The sequence below is a fragment of the Catharus ustulatus genome, chromosome 25 (genome assembly GCF_009819885.2).
Source record: "Catharus ustulatus isolate bCatUst1 chromosome 25, bCatUst1.pri.v2, whole genome shotgun sequence".
In the NCBI taxonomy this organism is placed as follows: domain Eukaryota; kingdom Metazoa; phylum Chordata; class Aves; order Passeriformes; family Turdidae; genus Catharus; species Catharus ustulatus.
Window position 1 is genome coordinate 2,663,309 of NC_046245.1, and position 22,991 is coordinate 2,686,299.

General features: G+C 51.3%; 2 protein-coding genes across 8 annotated transcripts in view; one reads left to right on the plus strand and one right to left on the minus strand.

Annotated features, from left to right (window-relative positions):
- Positions 1-3,391: 3,391 nt before the first annotated feature.
- Positions 3,392-22,991, minus strand: part of ATP2B4 (ATPase plasma membrane Ca2+ transporting 4) — a 72,776-nt gene continuing 53,176 nt past the window's right edge. For 4 of the 7 annotated variants that reach the window (XM_033079971.1, XM_033079968.1, XM_033079969.1 and 1 more), the window contains 8 exons: positions 22,238-22,325; positions 22,013-22,119; positions 19,094-19,285; positions 17,854-18,067; positions 16,831-17,042; positions 15,627-15,734; positions 14,903-15,085; positions 3,392-8,486 (listed from right to left, as the gene is read on the minus strand). In XM_033079971.1, the coding sequence (XP_032935862.1) occupies positions 8,190-8,486; positions 14,903-15,085; positions 15,627-15,734; positions 16,831-17,042; positions 17,854-18,067; positions 19,094-19,285; positions 22,013-22,119; positions 22,238-22,325 (1,401 nt within the window). In that variant the 3' untranslated portion in view covers positions 3,392-8,189. Of the gene's footprint in view, positions 8,487-13,073; positions 13,264-14,902; positions 15,086-15,626; positions 15,735-16,830; positions 17,043-17,853; positions 18,068-19,093; positions 19,286-22,012; positions 22,120-22,237; positions 22,326-22,991 lie in introns of all 7 variants that reach the window. The other 3 variants (XM_033079973.2, XM_033079972.2, XM_033079974.1) reach the window with 2 other exon arrangements.
- Positions 10,408-13,067, plus strand: LOC122149454. The gene is made up of 2 exons (XM_042779980.1): positions 10,408-12,344; positions 12,376-13,067. The coding sequence occupies exons 1-2, from the start codon at positions 11,717-11,719 to the stop codon at positions 12,753-12,755; spliced, it is 1,008 nt and encodes a 335-aa protein (XP_042635914.1). The 5' UTR covers positions 10,408-11,716; the 3' UTR covers positions 12,756-13,067.

Consider the following 22,991-nt stretch of genomic DNA (forward strand, 5'->3'; position numbering starts at 1 on the left):
GTAAAAAAAAAAATTAAAATAAAAAAATCAAAAATGCAGTAGCTGAGGGTCAGCAAAAACCAGGTCAAAGAAGAAAAAAAAAATCACAAACTTATTTTTCCAGGGAAAAAAAAAAATCAAAATACCCAAGAGAAATTTTCCTGCACCTCCCTGTGAGGAATTCCTGAATTTGAAGCCCCAAATTTCCCTGGAAAAGCCTCTCCCCCTGTTCCATTCGTGCCTGCAATTCCTGACGACATTTGATGATTCACCTCCTGTTTACCAGGTGACAAAGAAGGAAAAGCACCAGGAATTTCACATTTTAACCCCTTTTTTAAAGCCTTTTTTTTTTCCCCTCCTCGGGAATCAATCCCAAACCAAGGGAAGCTGCTAAATCCACTCTTCAATAAAATAAGAAAAATTAAAGAATTTAATTTTTTTCCCCTATATTTCTGAGTCCAACCCCAGCGATTTCCTGTGACAATTCCTCCTCCTCACTAAAATGTTTTATTAAAAAAGGGATTTAAATAAATTTATTAAATTTCTCCTGGATTTCACCTTGGTAAAGTGTCACTGGAGCTGGGAAGTGACACCCTCCGGAAATTTTCACTGGACACATCCAGCAACACTTCCTGCCTCAGCTGTGCCCAAATTCAACCCCAAAATCCTTCATTCCCCAGGAAATCTCCTTTTATTTATTTTTATTTAGGTTTTTATTTAGGAAGTGTCACCCTGACTAATTCTGGGAATAACCCGGAGGCTCTCAACAACAACAACAAAAAGCTCCTTTTGGCGTTTCCGTGACAAAAACCGACGTCAGAAAACAGAAACCTCTCAGCTCCAACCTTTAAAAAACAATAAAAACCCCAAAAATTCACCGAATCGCGTTGTTTTAACAACCTAGGCGAGGGAATTCAGCATCCAGAGTTACTCAGCTCGTCAAGTTCTTTAGGGAATGAGGAGGAATTAGGTGACTACGTTAGAAATGCCCCTCAGACGCGTTGCTAGAGCAGGAAGGAAGGAGGTTTTACCTGAAAATGAGGAGATTTATAAAGAACCTGCGCTGGGATCGCGATTTTAAAAGGGAGGACAAGGCTGAGGGAAAGGCCTGGGGCCTACCCTGGGCACGCAGCTCCCCCTCCCCAAAACCCCGGGGATAGGAAAACCTCCTCATCCCGCCTTTATTACCATTAATTCTACTTAATTCCACTTCATCCCACCTCATCCCACCTCAGCGATCTCTCCTCCCGCCGCGGGCACAGCGCGGGGGACGCGCGGCCTCCAGAGCCGCCAGCTCAGCACCCACCCCCCCTTCACCTCCCGTCCCCCCATCTCCACCCCCTCTAGCCACCGCGGGGCTCCGAAGCGCTTCTATTTACGGTGGATCAGGGAGTTTTACCGAGCCCCCGGGGGCCGCCGTGCCGCTGTCGCCGCGCTCCGCCGGGGCCGCCGCCGCCGCCGTGTCCCCGGTGCCCGGCTCAAAGATGGCGCCCGGCGCGCGCGCAGCCTCAGCGCGCCCGCCGCCAAGATGGCGGCAGGAAGTGGCTTCAGGCGGCCGGAAGTGCCTTCACACGGGCGGAAATGGCTTCACACGGCCGGAAGTGCGTTTCACCAGGCCGGAAGTGGCCTCACGCAGCCGGAAGTGGCTTCACCCGCCCCACGGGTGCCTGAGGGGGAGTGGGGGGGATTTTTCTATTTTTTACATCCCCGCGTTTCAAAAATACGTCAAAAAGGGAGCAAAGCTTCTCCCTGTGAAACGAATAGGGCTGCGTTTCACTACCCTGTTCTGTGCACGCAGAATTTGGGGTGAAAAATCCCTCCATCATCATCAAAGCTGTTCCCGATCCCCAGAGACCTCAGTGCCACGTCCAGTCCTTCCCTGTCACCTCCAGGGACGGAGGGGACTCCAAAATTCCTTGGGCAGCCTCTTCCAAAGTTTGGCCACCCTTTCCATGAGGAAATTCCTCCCCATGTCCCAATAATGGTCCCCACTCCCTGCCAGAGCCCCGCAGCCCTTGAGGCGCCACAGGGATGTGAATTCCAAACTGGATGATATTTTGAGTTCCCAGCCTTTTTTAAAATAAATAATAATTAAAAAAGAATTGTGGCTGTAAGAGCTGTGGGCATGGACACCTCCCTGGGAAAGCAGGGAAAAGAAGAGGGTGACACTGCACAACAAAATTTTTCCCCAATTCCCGTCCCGTGGAATCAGCTGCAAGAATCAAGTTGGAGATGTTTGGGATTGAATTTTCTTCCAACCCACTGGGATTTTCTCATCATGGCCCTGGGGTTTTGAAGACTCAAAGCTTCTCCATAAAAAACAGCATTACAATCAATGCTTGGGAATGAGAGGATTTAAGCAGGAATGAGAGGATTTAAGGACCTGGTTGCTTTTATTTCCCATTTCCCTTCTTCTCTGGACAAATTTTGTCTTTGGAGGGAAAGGCCTGTGGGGAATGGGAGCAGGATGTGGATTGAAGCTGAGAGGAATGTGGGATTTGTCTTTACAAACAAACTGTAGGTTTGCTGATAAATGAAACTGGTTATTGGAAGATGAAAGAAAAAATGGTGAGGGTGAAACTATGAACTCTGTAAGAATTAAAAATTAAAAGGGAGGGTTGTATATTAGAGAGGAATCTCAGGTATCAGTGTTTGGGAAGTCTGTGCTTCAGCAATGGGGAAAGAGAGATGGAAATTGGGATAAAAAGGAGGCCGAGACCTCCAAATATCTGATAGACCCCATGGCCTCTCCCTTTATTGGAATAAAGCAAAAGGGACTCCTGTGTCTCCTTTCTGGACATGAACCTGTGGTGTTTGTGGATTAATTTTCCTGACAAAGCCGATCCTGAGGAGATGGAGATCCCAACTCCACCAAGGATCACCTCAGCAGCTCCAAACTGGGCACAGAGAATGGGCAAAGAGAGAGAGAATGGGAAAAGAGAGAGGGGAGAATGGGCACAGAGAGGGGAGAATGGGGATAAAAGAGGGGAAAATGGACAAAGAGAGGAAAGAGTGGGCACAGAGAGGGGAGAATGAGCAAAGAGAGAGGAGAATGGGCAAAGAGAGAGAGGGGAGAATGGGCAAAGAGGAAAATGGGCAAGGAGAGGGGAGAATGGGGATAAAAGAAGGGAGAATGAATGGACACAGAGAGGACAGAGTGGGCAAAGAGAGGGGAGAGTGGGCACAGAGAGGGAGAATGAATGGGCACAGAGAGGATCCCTACCCAGGGCAGCCCCTCCCAGCCCAGCAGCACCACTTTGGTGACATTTGGCAGCAATTTGGGGACTAAATGACAGAAACCCCGCACCAAGGGGAGTTTGGGTTGGGTTGGATCCCCAGCCCTGCCCAGCCCAGGGGATGGAGCCATTCCTGGGAGGGTTTGGGACAGGTGGACACACGGAGGACGGCACAGTCACACGTGGGCACATTTTATTCTCTCATTGTTTCTGCTCAACAGCCAAAGCTTTATTGATTCCAAACCATTCCCTTTTATCCCTCTTCATATTTTTATTTTTTTTAACTTCACCCCCTTTTCCCACTCTGCTGCTTCCACTTTGGATTATTGTCTCTGCTTGGATTCTGTTATCTCGGAAGAAGCCAACGGACAATTCATTCAGATTCTTTTTTTTTTTTTTTTCTCCCAAGATCCATATAAATTACATGCAAAACATTGTACATAGAGATTAATATCAAAATGCAATACAGATCAGGTGCACTTTAAGCTGGACTCTAGGATATGGCAAACACACCAGGGTACATATTGCTTTGAAACCACCATTGTTTTGTTTTTTTAATGTCATGCATACCACATAATATTCAGTCTTTTGTTTTGTATTTTGGTTTGTGTTTTTTTTTTTTTTCTTTTTTCTCTCTCTTGTTTTTTATACAAAAATACCGGTGCTTATTATACTGAGTTACTGGAAAAAAAAAAAAAAAAAAGAAAAACTCAGCTCCACGTGCCCTCTTCAAAAGAAAGTTTTTTTGTTTTGTGAGAGCGTTGGATAAATATATATACACACACATAAATGTTGAGTTCAGACTGTATATATATATATATTTATTGAAGGGGAGGAAATAAACTAAAGACAGTTTTAGCCATGGGCTTTGCAGGATGAAAATTGGAGGATTTGGGTAGAGAAGAGTCAGGCTGAGAGGAGGATGCTGGAGAGAAAAAGGTGCCCAAATCCCCCTGTTTGGGTGAAAAAGGAGCAGGATAAAGTTTCTCCCACATCCCTGTGCCCTGAGGGGACATTTGGGGGTGCAGGAGGGGAATTTTGGGGATGCAGGAGGGGAATTTTGGGGCCTCCATGAGGGGCTGAGGATGGAGCAGAAGCGATGCAGGCCCCGGCGCCCCCTGAGTGACAAAAACCTCAGGGATGGTCACAGAGGGTGACAGGAGCTGGCAGTGCCACCTCAGAGATGCCCTGCTGCATTTGGAATGGGGTTTTATTTTATTTTTTTCCAGCTGTCCCCTCAGGTCACCCTCAGAGAGAGGCTGAGGCCTGCAGGCCCAACATGGCGGGGAAAAGCCGTGCAGGCCGCCCATGCTAAAATGGGATTTAGTTTGTTTCCTTCAAAAATATCACTTGGAAGCTTTATTGCACGGAAAACCTTTGGGGGTAAAAAAGAAAAAAAATGAAATGAAATCCCCTCCCCACACCCTTCTCCCTGTGCAAATCATAAAAAAAAAAAAAACCCCTCAGCAGGAGAAAGCGAAAACGCCTCAAGAGGCCGCGGCGGGATGTCTTTGGTACCAATCCGCCAATTCCACGGAAAATCCACGGAAAATCCACCAAGGGGCCCTGCTGGGATCAAGAACTGGATGCAGAAGGATGTTCAGAGTGTTTTAATAACAAAGCATTCCAAGGCAAGTTGAACACGGATCACAACGAGGAGGGGAGGGGGTGACTTGGCGGGCATGGCCCTCCCCTGCTCCGTGCGCACTCGTGGCAGTTCAAACAAAGCGAAAAACCAGAAATTATTCATAATAATATATATTTATATGTATATTTATATCTCCCCCTAGTCAAGGCATGTTGCAGAGAAGTCCCCAAAAGTCCGTGCCGCCGACCATGCCTTTTTGTATTTTTTTTATTTTATTTTTTTTTTGTTGGAGCACCAATCTCCCCCAAATCTCTTTTTGTTTTTTTTGTGTGTGTAATGTCCTCAATAACTTAAGCCAAGAGTCAGCTGCTGCCAGGATATCACTGAAACTTAACCCAAAAACAACAACAACAACAACAACAAAAAAGAAAAAACTTTACAGGAAATCTGCACAAGAAACATTTATACTTGAAGCAACCAGCCATACACCAACATAATTTATAGATATTTATATAAAAAAACCCCATTTGTGTCATCCAACTCACGTCTAAGTAGAAAGATGGCTGCTCAGAGAAAAGGAAGCTGACTGGCATCCGATGGCTGAATTAATTAATCCACGGAATTAATTAAAGTGTCCCTTGCAACTGCCCTCACACAGTGGTGGGACTCGAGATTTCTTTATTTTCTTTCTTTTCTTTAAACAAAATACATATGGCTGACGTAAAAATATCAGTTTCTGAGCTAAAGAAAACTAGATTTTTTTCTTTTTTCTTTTTTTTTTTTGTTTTTTTTTTTTTGCATAATATTTATATAGCATTATTTTCTCCCTCCCCCCACTCCTAAAATGGAAACTAGAACGACAAAAATAGAGCAAACTAAAGGAACAACCAGACCCCTGTGGCAAACCCTGCCAGTCACAGATTTCTGGGAGTGACTTTGAGAGCCTCCAAAGTTGGCTTGAAGTTGTTGTTGGTTTGAGTCTTTCTTCTTTTTTTTTTGTTTTTTTAAAATTTTTTTCAACAGGTCTGAGGTATTAAAAAAATATCAAAAGAAAAAAGAAAAAAATTGGTGCATTCCCCCCCCCCAAAAAGTATTTAATAAATATTTATGTAAGCTTGTAAGAACACCATATCCTCTCTCTTTTTTTTTTTGGTTTTTTTGCAAGTATTTAAAATAGAAAAAGTGATTTTTTTTTTGTTTTTTTTTTAAGCAACGTCACCTTTAGCACAGAACCAAAACCCCATAACCACCCCTTGTTTGGGGGTTTTTTTTGTGTTTGTTTTTCCTGGTGTTTAACCCAAGATCCCCTCACTCCCCTGGATTATTTTTTTGGGGGGGAGAGAGAGAAGGAGGAGCCAGGCATGGGGTGGACACTGAATTTGGGGACGGGCAGTGGTGGCAATTTCTTCTTGCTGTTGGCAGTGAACAAAGCCCAGCTCGCCAGCACCAGGATATTTGGAATATTTGGGATATTTTTTTAGGATTTTTGGGATTTTTAAGGACCTTTCCTCAGCAGGAACAAGCTGGTCCTTCCCTCCTCTTCCTCCCCCAGCGCGGGAAGGACGAGGGCGAAGCGAAGACACTTGGTTTGTGTTTTTTTGGTTTAAGGAACACTTAAATCTTGGCAAAGATCTGGGCCCTGGCGTGGCAGGAGGTGCTGCAGGCAGTGCTGGCACAAGGCACCGGCGATTCCGCTGTGCGTTCCTGACGGGAGAGGGGGGCAGAACCCAGCCAGAGCCTTCCCCAAAAATCCCTTCTGTGCTCCCAGGGATGGGAATGAGCTCGGCCAGGCGCTCCCACAACATTCCCTCTGCTCCCCAAGGACAGCAGGGAGGTGGGCACAGCTTCACCCCAAAGGAAAGGAGGAGTTCACAGCCCCTCCTGCTCCACAGGGACAATCCAGAGGAGCTCCAGGGAATGGGACTCTCACTGGATTATTCTGAGGGGTGGAGGTGAGGGGAAGAGATGACCTCCAAATAAAAAAAAAAACAATTTTGGTTGTGAGGCCAAGCCTCCAGCAGCACCTCCTCTGGAAGACCTGCAGCCACCCAAGCCAAACCTCCAGGAAAATCAGGGATCATTCACGGCCTTCCCTGCCTTCTGCTGGATCATGAGGCAGCTGGATTGATCCCTCTCAGGATTCAGGACCTGCTGTGCCCTCAGGGTTCTCCACTCATCCTCCCACTGAGGCTTTTGGGCACAGCTGGAGCCTCCTCCCGGATCCCTCAGCGCTTCCTTGGAGCTGGCACAGCGGGGCTGAGGGGTGCTGGACCCCAAGAGCACAGAAAAAGGGAAAAACTCCCTCTGCTCCGGAGGGCAGGAGCTGGGAGAGCTGCACAAATCCTCTCACCGAGTTTCCCCCCAACTGAGAGCAGCAGAGAGGCCTCTTCTAAAAATTCTTGGGGGAGAAGCTGCGTCCCTCACAACCTGGGGGTTCTCCCACCTCTTCCCTGGCGGTTTCACCTCCACCTTTGCAGGAAAATTCAGAATCTCTCCCCTCCTGCAAGGTTAGAGCCGAGCCACCTTCATTTCTCATCTCCCAGTTTGGAAACAAGAGAGAGAGAAAAACGTGTGGGCACACAGAGAGGGGGAGCTGGAAAAAGCCCAGGTAGCATTTTTCAAAGGTGGAAGACTGGTGGGCATCCCTGGGTCTCTCAACCTTGGAGTAAACACCTTCCCCTGGCTGGGATTTTTTAGTTTATTCCTTAATTTTCACACTGGAGCGGTGACTGCCCCTCCCCACTTCCCACTGGGCAGGGAGGCAAATCCCACAAGCAAAGAGCAAACCCCAACATTAGAAGAAAAAAAAACCTCTAAAAACCACGAGTGGAAAAAATAAAACCCCACCAAAAAAGAAAAAGTAAAATCAAGTCACAAGTGCACCCCCAGCCTTCGGGCTGAGGGCGTGTAAGACTACAACAATTTGAATTTCCTTGGAACATGCATTTTTTCCAAAGTGAAAACCTCCTGGCTCCAGGTGCTTGGAGCCCAACTCTTGGAGAGGAAAAAACCTGGCAGCTTTCCCTGGGTGAGTACCACAGAAAATCAGGGATGGAGATGCACAACTGGCTTTTTTTGGGTGATTTTTTTTTTTTGGCTTAGCCTCTCTCCCAACACCCAGCCTGGTGGTACTCTGGTTCCCACTGCTAAACAATGATAAAAAAAAAGACCAAAACAAAACAAAAAAACCCCAGATAAACCCCTCCACACCCTCCCTTCCCCTCCCCAAAATAAAAACCAACCCAGATGATGATACAGGCATGAGCAGTTTGACACGGAGCGACCGCGGCGTGCGACCAGTCCCTGCTGCTGGCACCACACAGGGCCGAGGTGGACGAGGACGAAGAAGAGGAGGAGGAGGAGGGGGGAAATTCCAAGTTCTAAGGTCAAACTGATGTCTCCAGGCTGTGGAAGGGGCTCCCAGGCTCTGGAAAGCTGAACTCGCTCTCCACGGCGTTGTTGTTTCTGTTCAGGGCTGTTGAACCCCCCAGGTTGCCCCCACCTCGTTTTTGGAGTCCGTCAGGCTCGGGCTCGTCTTCGGTGCCGTCAAGGAATGGTGTCCGAGGCTCGTCTTCCTCCAGGATGAACTCTGGGTGAGTCATGAAGTTATGGATGGAGCTTCTGGATTCGGGTTTCTCGAGGCCTTCGTACAGGGAGCTACGGAACGCATTCACCACTTTGATCTGAGCGGCGTGGCGAGTTGGGGGGGAGAAAAAAACAGGGGTCAGTCAGGCTGCCAGAGGGCAGAGCTCGAGGGAGAAATGAAATTAAATGATGAGAGACAACCATGGAACAAAAAAATAAAAACGAGAAACCAAAAAAAAAACAGCACGACCACAGCAACAAAAATCACCACTGAACAGACAGCTCGGTCAAAAATGAGACATCTACGGTGAACTGGGGTCAGTCAGGCACTACAGGGGTGGTGGTGGGAACCCACCAGCTGCAAGAAAAGACACAGGACCACTCAAATCCACCACCCCAACATCACCACTCTGCATGGACGGAAGCCAAAAGGTGGGAATTAGTCGTTAAATTTGGGGGGGTGTGTGTGTGTGCACACGGACACAGGACAGCGAGGTGGGGGAACTACGGCTCCGAAGGGAGGTGGGTTAGGCAAAGAGCGGGGGCACAACCTACTGTGGGAGCCGTGGGTGGGCTTGGGGAGGCTCCTTCCTGCACCTCTGGGAAGGAATGGGGCTCCCCAAAGGTGTTGCCCAGGTTGTTTTGAGGAGGGAAGCGGATCTGGGTGAGTGTGGGGGGTTCCCCGCACTGCTGGAGCTCTGGATCCTTCCCTGCACCTGCAGGAGACCCAGTGCTGCCCAAAGTCCTGGAAAAACAGGAATTTGATGGAGCTGGGAACCAATTCAGATTGTGCTGGATGTTCTAAAGGAATCCCAGCCACACACACACACAATCCTGGGAAAGCCCAAAAATCCAGGAGATGCAGAGCCTGGTTTGGAGCACCAGGGAATGGGAGGGAGAGCTCTGGGAACACACCAGGATTCCCTGCTCCCTCCAGAGCCTCTGGAATTCCAGCCTCAAACCCTCCCAGCTCACAGATTTTGGATCAGGTGGGTGACAAGTGTCACATCCCAGCTCTGCTGGGGTTTTAGGGAAGCAGCAGAAGCCTCAGCTCTGTGGAGCAGAGCTCAAGTGGCACCAGGAGATCCCACAGAATCACCTCCAGACCCCTGGAGATTTGTCCAGCACCCCTGGAAGCAGCAGGGAAGGTTCCCTGGAGCAATTTTAGTCATTGTGCTTTGCTCCTCCTCAGCTGCCTCCACCTGCTCCCCACCCCTGAGGAACATCCCCTGCCTGCTCCTGTGGTGTCCCCACGGCTGTGGCACAAAATCCTCAGATCCCACCAAAGGGGAGGGGGAGCAGCACCCCTGTGGGAATCCTCCCAGCTGAGGGAGTGGGGAGAGCAGAGCTGGATCCAGAAATGCCCTTGGTGGTGAGGGCAGCAGGAGCTGGGGGAGCAGAGACCTCACCCCAAATCCTGCTGAGATGGGCTGGGCTGAACTGTCCCTTTTTTCAAACTGTCCCTGGGTGTGCCACTCCACCCCCCTAGCACCAAAAAAAACTTCCTGAGGATTTCTGATCCCACAAAATCCTTCCTTGTGCCTGGAACCCTGGGAGTTCTCCCTGTCCCCTCTCACCCTTCCAAGTGTGTTTTGCACCTGGCTCAGGGTCAGGAGGAATTTCCTGGCACAGGCTCAGCTCATCCCAGCTGGAAGCAGCCCCAGGAGCTCCTGCACAGGGAGCAGGGCACAAACCTGAGGGGGATGAGCCTGGGCTGGGTATCCCCAGTGCTGGGGCACCACTGGCTGGGAAAAATGGGAATTTGAGGGAGCTGGGAACCAATTCAGAGCTGGATTTGTGCTTTGATAACCCTGGATAAATTCAGAGGAATGCACAGGACAAGGGACACCACCAAGGCCACCTCACACTGACCATTGGTCACATCAGCTGTGACTTGAGAACAGCAAGTCCTGACCCCTGAAAAACCAACAGAATCCAGGAGAAAAAATCCAAGCAAGCCCAAGGAGAGACTGCCAGAGCCATGAGGACATGGCCAAGGAGAGCCCAGGACTGCCAGAACCACAAGGGGGTGGCCAAGGAGAGCCCAGGACTGCCAGAACCTCAAGGTGGTGACCAAGGACAGCCCAGGACTGTCAGAACCACAAGGGGGTGACATCTCCAAGCTCAGATTTAGGAGCAGCTCCACAGAAGCCTCAGCTCTGTGCAGAGCTCATGTGGGATCAGGAGTTCTCCTCTCCCAAGGAATGACCTCCAGACCCTGGGGGTTTGGGAGCAGCAGGGAAGGCTCCCTGGAGCAATTCCAGGGAATCTGTGCTCAGCCTGCTGCTCAAGGAGCTCCTGCTGCAGCTTCCCTCAGATTTTCCTCCTTCCTGCATGGCCTGCTGCGAGATGAATTCAGCTGTTCCCTCGTCAGAGGAAGGGAGCAGAGAGGAAATGTGTTGTGAATGAGCCAAGCTGAATTCCAGGCTGGAGCCGCCCCTGCCTCCCACCCACAGCCTGGTTCCTGCCTCCTCTCCACCTGGAACCTTCAAATGCAGCATCCAGGCTGGGAAATGATTCCCCTGAAATGTGAAAGCTCCACGTGCTGGGTGAGCCCCCCAGGGCAGAATTCCCAGTAAAAAACCTGAACATCATTCCTGACACCTCTCCAGCAATTCCAGCCAAATCCAGGCCTGGAAAATTCATCCATAGGAGAGGGATCTGCGTGGAGGGAAGAGGAGCTTTGGGAGAGAGGGAAGCAGCAGAGGGAAATGAGAGAAATCCAGGCAAGGAAAGAGCAGGAAGATTTGGAGCCCTGCGTTAGCTCCTGGTGAAGTTTTCTATTCCCTCGCTGCAAAATGGGCAAAACACGAATCCACAGACTGCAAAAAAGCTGCATTTTGGTCTCATTCCCCCCCTCCAAACCCCTCTGCTCTGAGCCCCTCTAAGCAGATTTGATTCCAGCAGGAAATCCTGGAGGTTTTCCCAGATGCAGCAGGAGCAGGAGGCAGCTGTGCTGCTCCAGAATGGCTGGGGTTAAACCCAATCAGCTGCCAGCCTCAGAGTCAGCTAAACAGAGAGAAAACAAAATTATCCCAAATTCTCTCTCCTCCCCCACAGTGCATAAACAGCAGAGCCTGAAAGCTCTCCAGAAAGTCACTGAGGGTATTTCTCTAATCAGAAGAGAACGGGGATAAGTGACTGTGCAATAAAAAAGTCAATTATCCAGCAGAGACACATTCCCTGCTCCCAGCCTGCAGACAGAACCCACGGCCACGTGCTCACCAGCCCCAACAACCAACACACTGAGGGGTTCCACATCACCCAGGGCCTTTCTGGGGGGGTCTGTAAACCCAGGATCCAGCATTCCCATTGACACCCAGCAGGAATGTGGTTTCCATGCCCATTTCCATGCACAGCTGTGTGCCTGCACACCTTGGGACCCAGCATGTGCAGAGGAGCCCTCAATGAACAGAGAGGGCTTTTCTTGGGGTCTGAAAACCCAGAACCAGATCCAGGATCCAGCAGAAATTGTTTTCCATGCACAGCTGAGTGTCTGCACACCCTGGGATGCAGAATGTGCAGAGGAGCCCTCAATGAACAGAGAGGGCTTTTCTTGGGGTCTGAAAACCCAGTGCCAGATCCAGGACCCAGAATTCCCAGCAGAAATTGTTTTCCATGCACAGCTGTGTGCCCGCACACCCTGGGACTCAGCATGTGCAGAGGAGCCCATGATGAACACAGAGGGGCTCTGCACCCCACAGAGAGTTTTTTTGGGGGTCTGAAAACCCAGTGCCAGATCCAGGACCCAGAATTCCCACTGGGAACCAGCAGGAATTGTTTTCCATGCACAGCTGAGTGTCTGCACACCCTGGCACACAGAATGTGCAGAGGAGCCCTCAATGAACACAGAGAGGGCTTTTCTTGGGGTCTGAAAACCCAGTGCCAGGTCCAGGACCCAGAATTCCCAGCAGGAATTGTTTTCCATGCCCATTTCCATGCAGAGCAGCGTCTGCACACCCCAAGATGCAGAGTGTGCAGAGCAAGGTGAGCACCAAGGATCCTCTGGCTGCCCTGGGCCCCAGCAGAGCCCTGGGGATGTCCCCACAGAGCCCCAGGGATGTCCCCAGGGCAGCACAGGGATGGCTCAGCTCTGTCCCCAGGCCATGCAAGTCCCCAGGTGGGGACAGAGAAGAGGGGACAGCACCCCTGAGGTGTCACCAGCTGAACCACAGGCAGCACCCACAGCAGGAGCAAATCCTGCTTGTCCCTCCTCCCTGTGGCTCAGCCAGCCCTGGGGACAGTCCCTGCAGCCACTCTGCCTCCAGAAGAGATTTCAAGCAACACCTCTGCCCTTCCCTGGGTGTCCCAGAGCTGGGCAGAGGGAAGAACCAGCAGGATTTGGGCTCAGACCAGCAATGCTGTGAACTCAGGGATTTTTTGAGCAAGAGCTGCCAATTTTTTGCCCTCCCCTCCTCGTGAGGGTGGACTCAACCACCAGCCCTGCAAAGGAGGAGAAGAGGTAAAACTGCAGCAAGCAACACGGAACGGGGAGGGGAAAGGACCAGAAAGGTTGATAACTTTGCTGACAGCATAAAAACCGGAGTTTTGAAGGGATTCCCACCCCATCCTTGAGGGTTGGGGCTGAGTCAAGGCTGAGAGGGAGAGAGAGCAGGCGGGGTTAGGTGGTGCAGGTGCTCTCTGTGCTCATTAGAAGTCATGCATTGTAAGAGACCATCACTCACTGCCCGCAGGAGGAGATGCAGCAGCAGCAACAGCAGAAGTGGTGGGAGTGGAATTGACGGAGGAAAGAGCTACATGGGTTGGGCTAGAAACATTTTTTACATCGTGGTGCTGGCTCACGATGGAAGGCTGTCTCCTGAGGGCTCCCTGCAAAGAGGAGGCGCCGGTCTGGAATGTGTAAACTACGTCCATCTGCAAAGAACCAGAGAGTGAGATAGCAACACCCTGCCAGGGACAGGGACAGGGACAGGGACAGGGGAGGGGACAGCAGGGAGGCCGGGCAGACACACAGACAGCAAGGAAAGAGGAGGATGGAGAGGTGAGGGAGAGGAGGAGGAAGGAGGAGAGAGCCCCCCCATCCCCACCCCACGCTCCCCCAAACCCCACGTGGGGCTTTGCTGGTGCAGCAGAGAGAGCAGAGTGCCCGGCTCTGCCCTTCCCAGAGCACCAGGAAAAGGCTGTGGTGGGGGGCAGTGGCAGAGGAAACACCTGAAAATCTGCAGGAGGAGCAGAGAGAGAGGCAGAGAGGGCGGGCAGAGGTGTGAGTGGGCTGGGAAAGGGCTCCTGGTGCCCTGTGGGGCTGCTTTGGGGACACTCCATGGGCTCCCCACAGCTCCTGGAGATGTTCCAGCCCCTGTGCCAGGCCTCAGGGCTGCTGGGGATGCAGAATCCTGGTTCTAGGGCCATGGATGCCCTGTGGATGTGTCCCAAGGCTTGAGGGACCGGGCACTTTGTGGCTGGGTCACGCCAGCCCTTGTGGCACCTTCTGGACACCTCCTGCAGCCCCAGCTCTGGTTTGTGGAGGTGTCTCACACATGGCTTCACTCCTGATGTCCCTCTTTTCCCCTGGCCTGAGGGGAAGGGCCCTGTGCCCTTCTCACACACCCCAGGTGGGGACAGGAGCCCCCCCAGTGCTCAGGTTGGACCCTCAAGAGGCTCCAGGAGCTCTGAGCTCATCTCAGCTCCAGCACAGCAAAACACCCAGGGAGCTCCAGGCTCAGCTCCTCTGGCACTCCCAGATTTCCAGCACATCTGGACCTCCTCCAGATGGAAGCTGGATGGATCCTGGAAGCTCCCAGCGTGGTTTTTTTCATGAGTGAAGCACTGGTTACCCCCACAAACACCCCTCAGTGCTCACAGCCAGCCCAGGATCCAGGCTGAGCTTCACCCTGAGGCCACCCAGGTGACACCAGCCAGGGGACAGCTCACAGAGGAGAAGGGAACTCTGCACCAGCCCCTGTCCCTGGGCCAGCTGTTTGTCACAGGGACACAAAGGAGGAGGAACAAAGGTGACCCAGCAGCTCAGGGGACACCAGGATTTCCCTCCTGGAACAGCTCTGCCCTGCAGGGAAGGTGAGGGGCACAAAACCACAAAAAGGAAAACATCTGGGAAAAAAGTCAGAGAAAACCACCTGATGTGAAAAGAAGATGGAGAGATTTTCCTCCCCTTGTGGGGTGTGGAGCTGCACAAGGAGCAGGACCAGGGAGGCAGATCCCTGTGCTGGCAGATCCAGTGCTGGGCACATTCCCACTGGGAACAGCACCCCAAGAGCACAGCAGAGCCTGGAGGAGCTCTGTGCACCCCTCACAGCCTCCTGTGCTGCAGAGGTGACCACCAGGACAGTGACCAGCAGCAGAACAGCATCCCCCCAGCTGTCCCCACATCCAGGCTCTCCCAATTCCTGGAATTCCCGGTGCCAGCCCGGCCTGGGAGGCGATGGCATCCTGTGAGCAGCAGCCATCACCTCTGTGCAGACAGAACCTCTGCAGAGGAAGAGACAGGACCAGACAGAGAAGGCTGAGCCCCCCCAGCCCCGTTGCCCCCTGGTACCTGGGTCTGGATCCTGTTGAGCCCCCGGAACCAGAGGATCTGCCCCCGCCGCAGCTCCATCTCCGCGTGGTCGATCTCGTCCACGTCCTCGGGCAGCTCCTCCTCAGGGATCTCCTCCTTGGTGATGCCGTGCCCAGCTTCCTTCAGGAACTTCAGGTGGCTCGTTGGGACGGTGCAGATCAGCTGGGGACAGTCAGGGACACGGCAGTGACTTGGCCTGAGGTCCTGGCAGTGCCACCAGCCCGGGGGAGCTGCCAGGACCCAGCGGGGATGGAGCAGGGATGTCACTGTCACTGCTGGGGGTGTCCCTCTGCAGCAGGGTGGGAGTGAGGAGGGGATGAGAGACCTCCTCTCCTTTCCTCATCTTTCCTCTCCTCATCTTTCCTTTCCTTTCCTTTCCTTATCTTTCCTTTCCTTTCCTCATCTTTCCTTTCCTTTCCTCATCTTTCCTCATCTTTCCTTTCATCTTTCCTCATCTTTCCTTTCCTCATTTTTCCTTTCCTTTCCTCTCCTCATCTTTCCTCATTTTTCCTTTCCTTTCCTTTCCTTTCCTTTCCTTTCCTTTCCTTTCCTTTCCTTTCCTTTCCTTTCCTTTCCTTTCCTTTCCTTTCCTTTCCTTTCCTTTCCTTTCCTTTCCTTTCCTTTCCTTTCCTTTCCTTTCCTTTCCTTTCCTTTCCCCTCTCCCTTTTCCCTTTCCCAGCAGGATTTTGGGCCTGGCTCTTACCTGGCCCCACAGGAGCTCTCCCACTCCAATAAAAATGCACCAGAACCACTGGCTCAGGGTGAGCCCGGAGCAGCTGAAGGGTTTCCCACCAAACTCCACGATGATGATCTGCAGCACAGGAGACAAGAGTCACACCCTGGGCACCGAAAGATCCCCTTGGGCCACACCCTCCCCTCCTTCCTGGGATTACAGGAGGAGCAATCCAGGCTGGGAATTTTTTGGAACACCTAAGAGGTGCAAAGGCCTCTCATCCAGACTGTAAAATTTATGGGACACCAGAAAGGAGCAGGGATCTCACAGCCAGGCTGGGAATTTTAGGAGCAAGAACCTCACATCCAGGCTGGGAATTTTAAGGGCAAGGACCTCACATCCAGGCTGGGAATTTTAGGGACAAGGACCTCACATTCAGGCTGGAAATTCTATGGAACACCAGAGGGGAACAAGAACCTCACATCCAGGCTGGGAATTTTAGGAACAAGGACTTCACCTCCAGGCTGGAATTTTAGGAACAAGGACCTCACATCCAGGCTGGAATTTTAGGAACAAGGACCTCACATCCAGGCTGGGAATTTTGTGGAACACCAGAGAAGTGCAAAGCCCTCTCATCTGGGATGGAAATTTTAGGAGTAAGCACCTCACATCCAGGCTGGAATTTCAGGAACAAGAACCTCACATCCAGGCTGGGAATTTTAGGAACAAGGACCTCACATCCAGGCTGGAAATTCAGGAACAAGAACCTCACATCCAGGCTGGAAATTCAGGAACAAGAACCTCACATCCAGGCTGGAATTTTAGGAACAAGGACCTCACATCCAGGTTGGAAATTTTAAGGGCAAGGACCTCACATCCAGGCTGGAATTTTAGGAACAAGGACCTCACACCCACACTGCAAATTTTGTGGCACACCAGAGAGAAGAACACACCTCACACCCAGGCTGGGAACTCGCTGAAACACCAGACTCACCTCCCAACCCCAACCATGAAACCCCAGGACATTTTGGGCTGGAAGGGATTTAAACCACACACCCAGGGCAGCTCGCTCCGAGCTCCACCCCACACCACCACGAGCATTTCCAGGGTGGTGCTTCCTGCCAGCCAAGGGGATAGAATCCAACCAAGGTGACAGAGGCCAGCCAAGGGGACAGAGGCCAGGCAGGGGAACAGAGGCCAGCCTGGTGTGGCACTGGCAGCTCTCTGGGCTCACCTGGGCAGCGAAGGTGCCCAGCACCACGGTGCAGAAGATGGGGTTGCGGTAGATGGCCTCGAAGACGTTCCTCTCGCCGTGGATCTTGCGCGCGTTGATCTCGTTGAAGAGCTGCATCATGACGAAGGTGTTGAAGACGATGGTGTAGTGCTCGGTGGGGGGAGAGTGCAGGGGCGCGTTCCGGCCGCTGTCGATGTCGAAAAATTTCTCTCCTGAAGGTGGGAAAAAGGGATTTGGGGAAGGGGAGAGAGCAGAGGGTGAGATGTTGTGTGCAGTCGTGTTTGTAGGTTCAAGGAGGATTGAAACTACAGTCAATAAAAGTTTATACAAAGGGCAGCATCCAATCTGAGTGAGACGTTCTAAAGGTGAACTGACCAATCACACAAACTAATTTCTAACCAATTATCTTCCAAGGTGTTAGGAGAGAGTGAATTCTTCAGGAATTCAGCTCAGCCTTGATCTATTTAGGAGACTTTGTGGATGATACAATTCCCCCAAAGCCTGGCATGTAGCTTAATAGATAAGGTCTTGTAAACTTTCTTTTTGTCCCTGGGAGTTGTTTCACCAGGAGCTGAGAGTGCTGATATGGATCAGCCATCTCTCAGGAGCTCACATCAGCCAGCAGAGAAAGAGCAGAGCCTTGCTTGTGTTCCACAAGAATCTTTATTTCATGTGAGGGGTGTCAGGCAGGATTCTCTCTGAACAAAGGGCACACAGTCACATTTATGGGTTCAGGGGGATTCAAACTACAGCAAATAAAAGTTTATACAAAGAACAGCATCCAATCTAAGTGAGAAGTTCTAAAGGTGAACTGACCAATCACACAAACTAATTTCTAACCAATTATCTTCCAAGGTGTTGGAGAGTGACCAAATTCTTAAGGAATTTGGCTCAACCTTGGTATCTAGGAAACCTTATCTATTATAGCAAGTTCCAGGGGCCAGGGGAAGATGGCTTTGGAGGAATTGTATCATCCACAAGGTCTCCTAGATCCTTCCCTTCCCTTCCCTTTCCTTCCCTCACCAGCGAACAGCAGGGTGAAGATGATGGTGAGCTGGTAGACGGCGTGGCCCAGGATGTTTTTCATCATGGTGCGGGAGATGAGCGGTTTGTTGCGCCCGTAGGGTTTGCGCAGCAGCAGCGACTCCGACGGCGGCTCCGTGGCCAGCGCCAGCGAGGCGAACGTGTCCATGATCAGGTTCACCCACAGCATCTGCACGGCCTTCAGGGGCGAGTCCTGACAAAAAAATCCACCTGTGCTCACTCTTTGTTTCGCTCTCCTACCGAAAAGCTCTTCAGAATCGCTCTGGGGTATTTAACACCTTCCTAAAACTCTGCCCAAATATTTCTGCAAGCTCCCTGCACCCTGCTGAGGGTGGGGCAGTGATCCTGATCTCTGTGGGAGATATTCTGCTAATGGGCATCCATTGAAACCAGCTGGGGCAGTGTTCTTTATCTCATGGGATATCTCCTGTTCATGGCCATGGTTTATAAACCAGCTGGGGCATTGTTCTTTATCTCATGGGATATCTCCTGTTCATGGCCATGGTTTATAAACCAGCTGGGGCAGTGTTCTTTATCTCATGGGATATCTCCTGTTCATGGCCATGGTTTATAAACCAGCTGGGGCAGTGTTCTTTATCTTTTCACAACCCATCCTTCCTCCAGCCAGTCATTTTCTGCTCATGGCCATTGAGTCCCACTGTGGGACTGATAAAATTACTGCATCCCATTGGGAGCTGCTCCAGCCAGGGGGAAGAGCCAAGACTTTCCTACCAAGATAAAAACTGAAATTCTGAGACACTGAGTTGCCCTTTTTTTTCCCTGGACTCCAGAGGAAAACCGGATTTCTCCACATCCCCACTGGAGCTCCAGAGGGAAACTGCACCTTGTCCAGGAGCACTGCTCCAGCTGAGCCACATCTGTCACTGCAGGAGGATGCAGCCACCATGGGATGGGACTGCTGCCAACACCCTGCCTGACGGGTGTCAGGCTGTACTCTGACTGTGTCAGGGTTTGGGGTTTGTTCTTTGTAGTGCTGTATTTCTATTTTAATTTCCCTAGGAAAGAACTGTTATTCCTATTCCCATATCTTTGCCTGAGAGCCCCTTGATTTCAAAATTATAATAATTTGGAGGGAGGGGGTTTCCATTCTCCATTTCAAAGAGAGGCTCCTGCCTTTCTCAGCACACACCTGTCCTCCAAACCAGGACAGAAGGTCACAATGACACCTCCCCCCTGTCCCCCTCCCAGGTGAGCTCACCTGTGTGATGCAGGCCCCGGTGAAGGCCACGATCACGGCCACCACGTTGACAGTGAGCTGGAACTGCAGGAACTTGGAGATGCTGTCGTAGACGTTGCGGCCCCACATGACGGCCTTGACGATGCTGGTGAAGTTGTCATCAGTCAGGATGATGTCTGAGGCCTCCTTGGCCACATCTGTGCCAGCAATGCCCTGGGGGACACGGACAGGTGAGCACAGGGACAGAGAAGGCTGTGGTTGATGGCCCCAAGGTGGCCCCAGGTGGGTGAGGGGACAGGACAATGTCCAAGGCCTCCTTGGCCACATCCATGCCAGCAATGCCTTGGGGGACACAGACAGGTGACCACAGGTGACCCCCAGGTGACCACAGGGATGAGGGAACCCGTGGTAAATCCCAAAAGTGACCCCAGGTGGGTGAGGGGACAGGACAATGTCCAAAGCCTCCTTGGCCACGTCTATGCCAGCAATGGCCTGGGGGACACGGACAGGTGACCACAGGTGACCACCAGGGGACCACAAGTGACCACCAGGTGACTACAGGGATGAGGAACCCTGTGGTAAATCCCAAAAGTGACCCCAGGTGGCCCCAGGTGGGTGAGGGAGGGGACAGGACAATGTCCAAAGCCTCCTTGGCCACATCTGTGCCAGCAATGCCCTGGGGGACACAGACAGGTGACCACAGGTGACCACAGGTGACCACAGGGACAGAGAACCGTGCCCCCCTGGCTCTGCAGAAAAAGCCCCAGAGCTCCAGAGGCTGCAGGGATGGGCTCTGAGGCAGCTCAGCTTGCCCAGACAGAGCCACGGGGCAGGAAAGGTGGGAAACAGCTGGGAAACAGCTGGGACAGAACTGGAAAACAGCTGGGATAGAGCTGAGAAAAGGACAGGAAGCAGCTGGGAAATCACTGGGAAACAGTTGGGAAAAGGATGGGAAACAGATGGAAAATGTTTCCAGGAAACAGCTGGGAAATGGCTGGGACATAGCAGGAAAAAAACTGGGAAAGAGCTGGAAAAGGGCCTGGAAACAGCCAGGAAACAGCTGGAAAAGGGCTGGAAAAGAGCTCCCTGCTCATGGCAGGGAATGGATCCGTGCTGGGCTGGTGGCCCAAGGGAGGGAGAACTGAGCCCAGAGGTTTCTGCTCTGCCTCAGGGTGAGAGCAGCCCCAGAACTTCCCAAAAATTCCCAGTGTTCCCAAAAATTCTCAGTGTTCCCAAAAGTCTCCACTGTTCCTAAAAATCCTCAATGTTCCCAAAAATCCCCAGTGTTCCCCAAAATACTCAGGGTTCCCAAAAATTCTTAGTGTTCCCAAAAATATCCAGGGTTTCCAAAAATCTCCAGCGTTCCCAAAAATCCTCAGTGTTCCCAAAAATCCCCAGTGTTCCCAAAAATCCCAAAATCCCCAGGGCTGCGCTTCCTGGTGCTGGCACAGCGAGGCGTTCGCCCCACAGCAATTCCATGCAGGAATTCAGGAATTCCAAAGGTGCCCAAAGGCTTTTCCTGGATTCCCTGGATGCCAATCCCACCTCAAATGGGAAATCCCTGCCTGTTGTAGGGCATGGATTTAGGGGAACCTTCCCTGCTCATCCTGAAGGCTCTGGAATTGCATTTGGATGTTCAACACGTTCCTAAAAACATTTCCCAAAATTCTCAGCTTTGCTCAGATCTCCCTGTGCAGCCTCCTCCTCACCCAGCTCCTGCTCATGTCCCTAAAACTAATTCTGTTAAAAACCACAGGTTTATTTCCCTGCTCCTTTCAGGGAGCATCCAACCACAGTTTTCCACCATAAATAAATTCCCAAAGCCTGACCCAGCACTGTGCCTGGAATTGGGGTGAAGAGCTGCAGGGAAAACCAAATTTTGGGGCTCCAGGAGAGACACCAGGTCCCTGCTCTGGAATTTCCAAGGAATTCCCAACCCTTTGCTCACAGCCCTGTGAAACTCAGATTCAGATCCAACATCCCAAGAAAAATTTCCTTTTTGGGTTTTTAGGCCATCCCATAGATTTGGAAAAGTTTCCATGGCGTGGAAATGATTTCAGTGGAACCACCCAAAAAACACTGGGCACATTCATCCACAAAAAAAATGGGGGCATTCCTCTCCCACAGCCCCTTCCAGCTTTCCCAAACCTAGAAACCACTCAGCAAATCCCATCCACTGAAGGGGCACATTCCCCTTTTCACAACCCCCTCCAGATTTCCTAAATGCACCCAAAAACCTTCCTGGCACACATCCACTAAAAGAACACATTACCCCTTCCATAACCCCCTCCAGATTTCCTAAATGCACTCAAAAACCACTCAGCAAATTCCTGGCACCCCATCCACTAAAAGGACACATTCCCCCTTCCACAACCCCCTCCAAATTTCCTAAACCCACCCAAAAACCACTCAGCAAATCCCATCCACTGAAGGGACACATTTCCCCTTCCATAACCCCCTCCAAATTTCCTACATGCACTCAAAAACCACTCAGCAAATTCCTGGCACCCCATCCACTAAAGGGGCAGGTTCCCCCTCCACAAACCCCTCCAAATTTCCTAAACCCACCCAAAAACCACTCAGCAAATCCCATCCACTATAGGGCCACATTCCCCTTTTCACAGCCCCCTCCAGATTTCCTAAATGCACTCAAAAAACCTTCCTGGCACCCCATCCACTAAAGGGACACATTCCCCCTTCCATAATCCCCTCCAGCCTCCCCAAACCCACCCAAAAACCACTCAGCACAATCCCATAACCCCATCCACCAAAGGGACACATTCCCCTTTTCCACAGCCCCCTCCAAATTTCCTAAATGCACTCAAAAAATCTTCCTGCCACCCCATCCACTGAAGGACACATTCTCCCTTCCACAACCCCCTCCAAATTTCCCAAACCCACCCCAAAACCGCTCAGCCCAACCCCCAAAGCTGCCCCTACCATGGCAAACCCCACATCTGCTTTCTTCAGGGCTGGGCCATCGTTGGTGCCGTCCCCTGTCACTGCCACCACCTGCCTCTGGTCACCCACGGTGCTGTCGATGATTCCTGCCGTGGAAATGAGAAATTGAAAATAAATTCAATAAGGAGAAATAAAAAAGGGGAAAGGGAGAAGCTCCCAGCAGGGATTAGGGTGGGAAAAGCCCTGGTGAGGGGCAGTGCCCACCTTTGACCAGGGTGTGCTTGTCTGTGGGTGAGGAGCGAGCCAGCACCCTCAGCTTGGGCCAGATCTTGTCCAGCTGCTCCTGCTCCACCTGCAGCACCAGGAAAAAGGGAGGTGAATTCCTCACCCCACCCCACAAGGAATTTTCTGTCCCATCAGAGAGTGAATCCCAGCCAGGGCAGGACAGTGGCTTCACCCCAAGCATCCCAGCAGCTTCCTCGTGCAGGGAAAAGGGGAAAACAAATCAGCAGGATTTGGGAAAATCTGGCAGAATTTGGGAAAATCAGCAGGATTTGGGAAAATCAGCAGGATCTGGAAAACCCAAAAGGATTCTGAAAACCCAGCAGGATTAGGGAAACCCAAGAGAATTGGAAAATCGGTAGGATTCGGGAAACCCAGCAGGACTTGGGAGACCCTGGGAAGAATCTGAAAAAACTCATCAGGATTCTGAAAACCCATTAGCATTTAGGAAACCCATCAGGATTTGGGACACCCATCAGAACTTGGGACATCCATCAGAATTTGGGAAACCCATGAGGATTTGGAACACCCAGAAGGATTTGGAACAACCATGAGCATTTGGGACAACCATCAAAATTTGGAAAATCCATCAGAATTTGGGAAATCCATCAAGATTTGGAAAACCCATCAGGATTTCCCATCAGGAAAACTCTGTGAAGGATTTGGGAAAAATCATCAAGATCCTGAAAACCCATTAGCATTTAGGAAACCCAGCAGGATTTGGGAAACCCAGCAG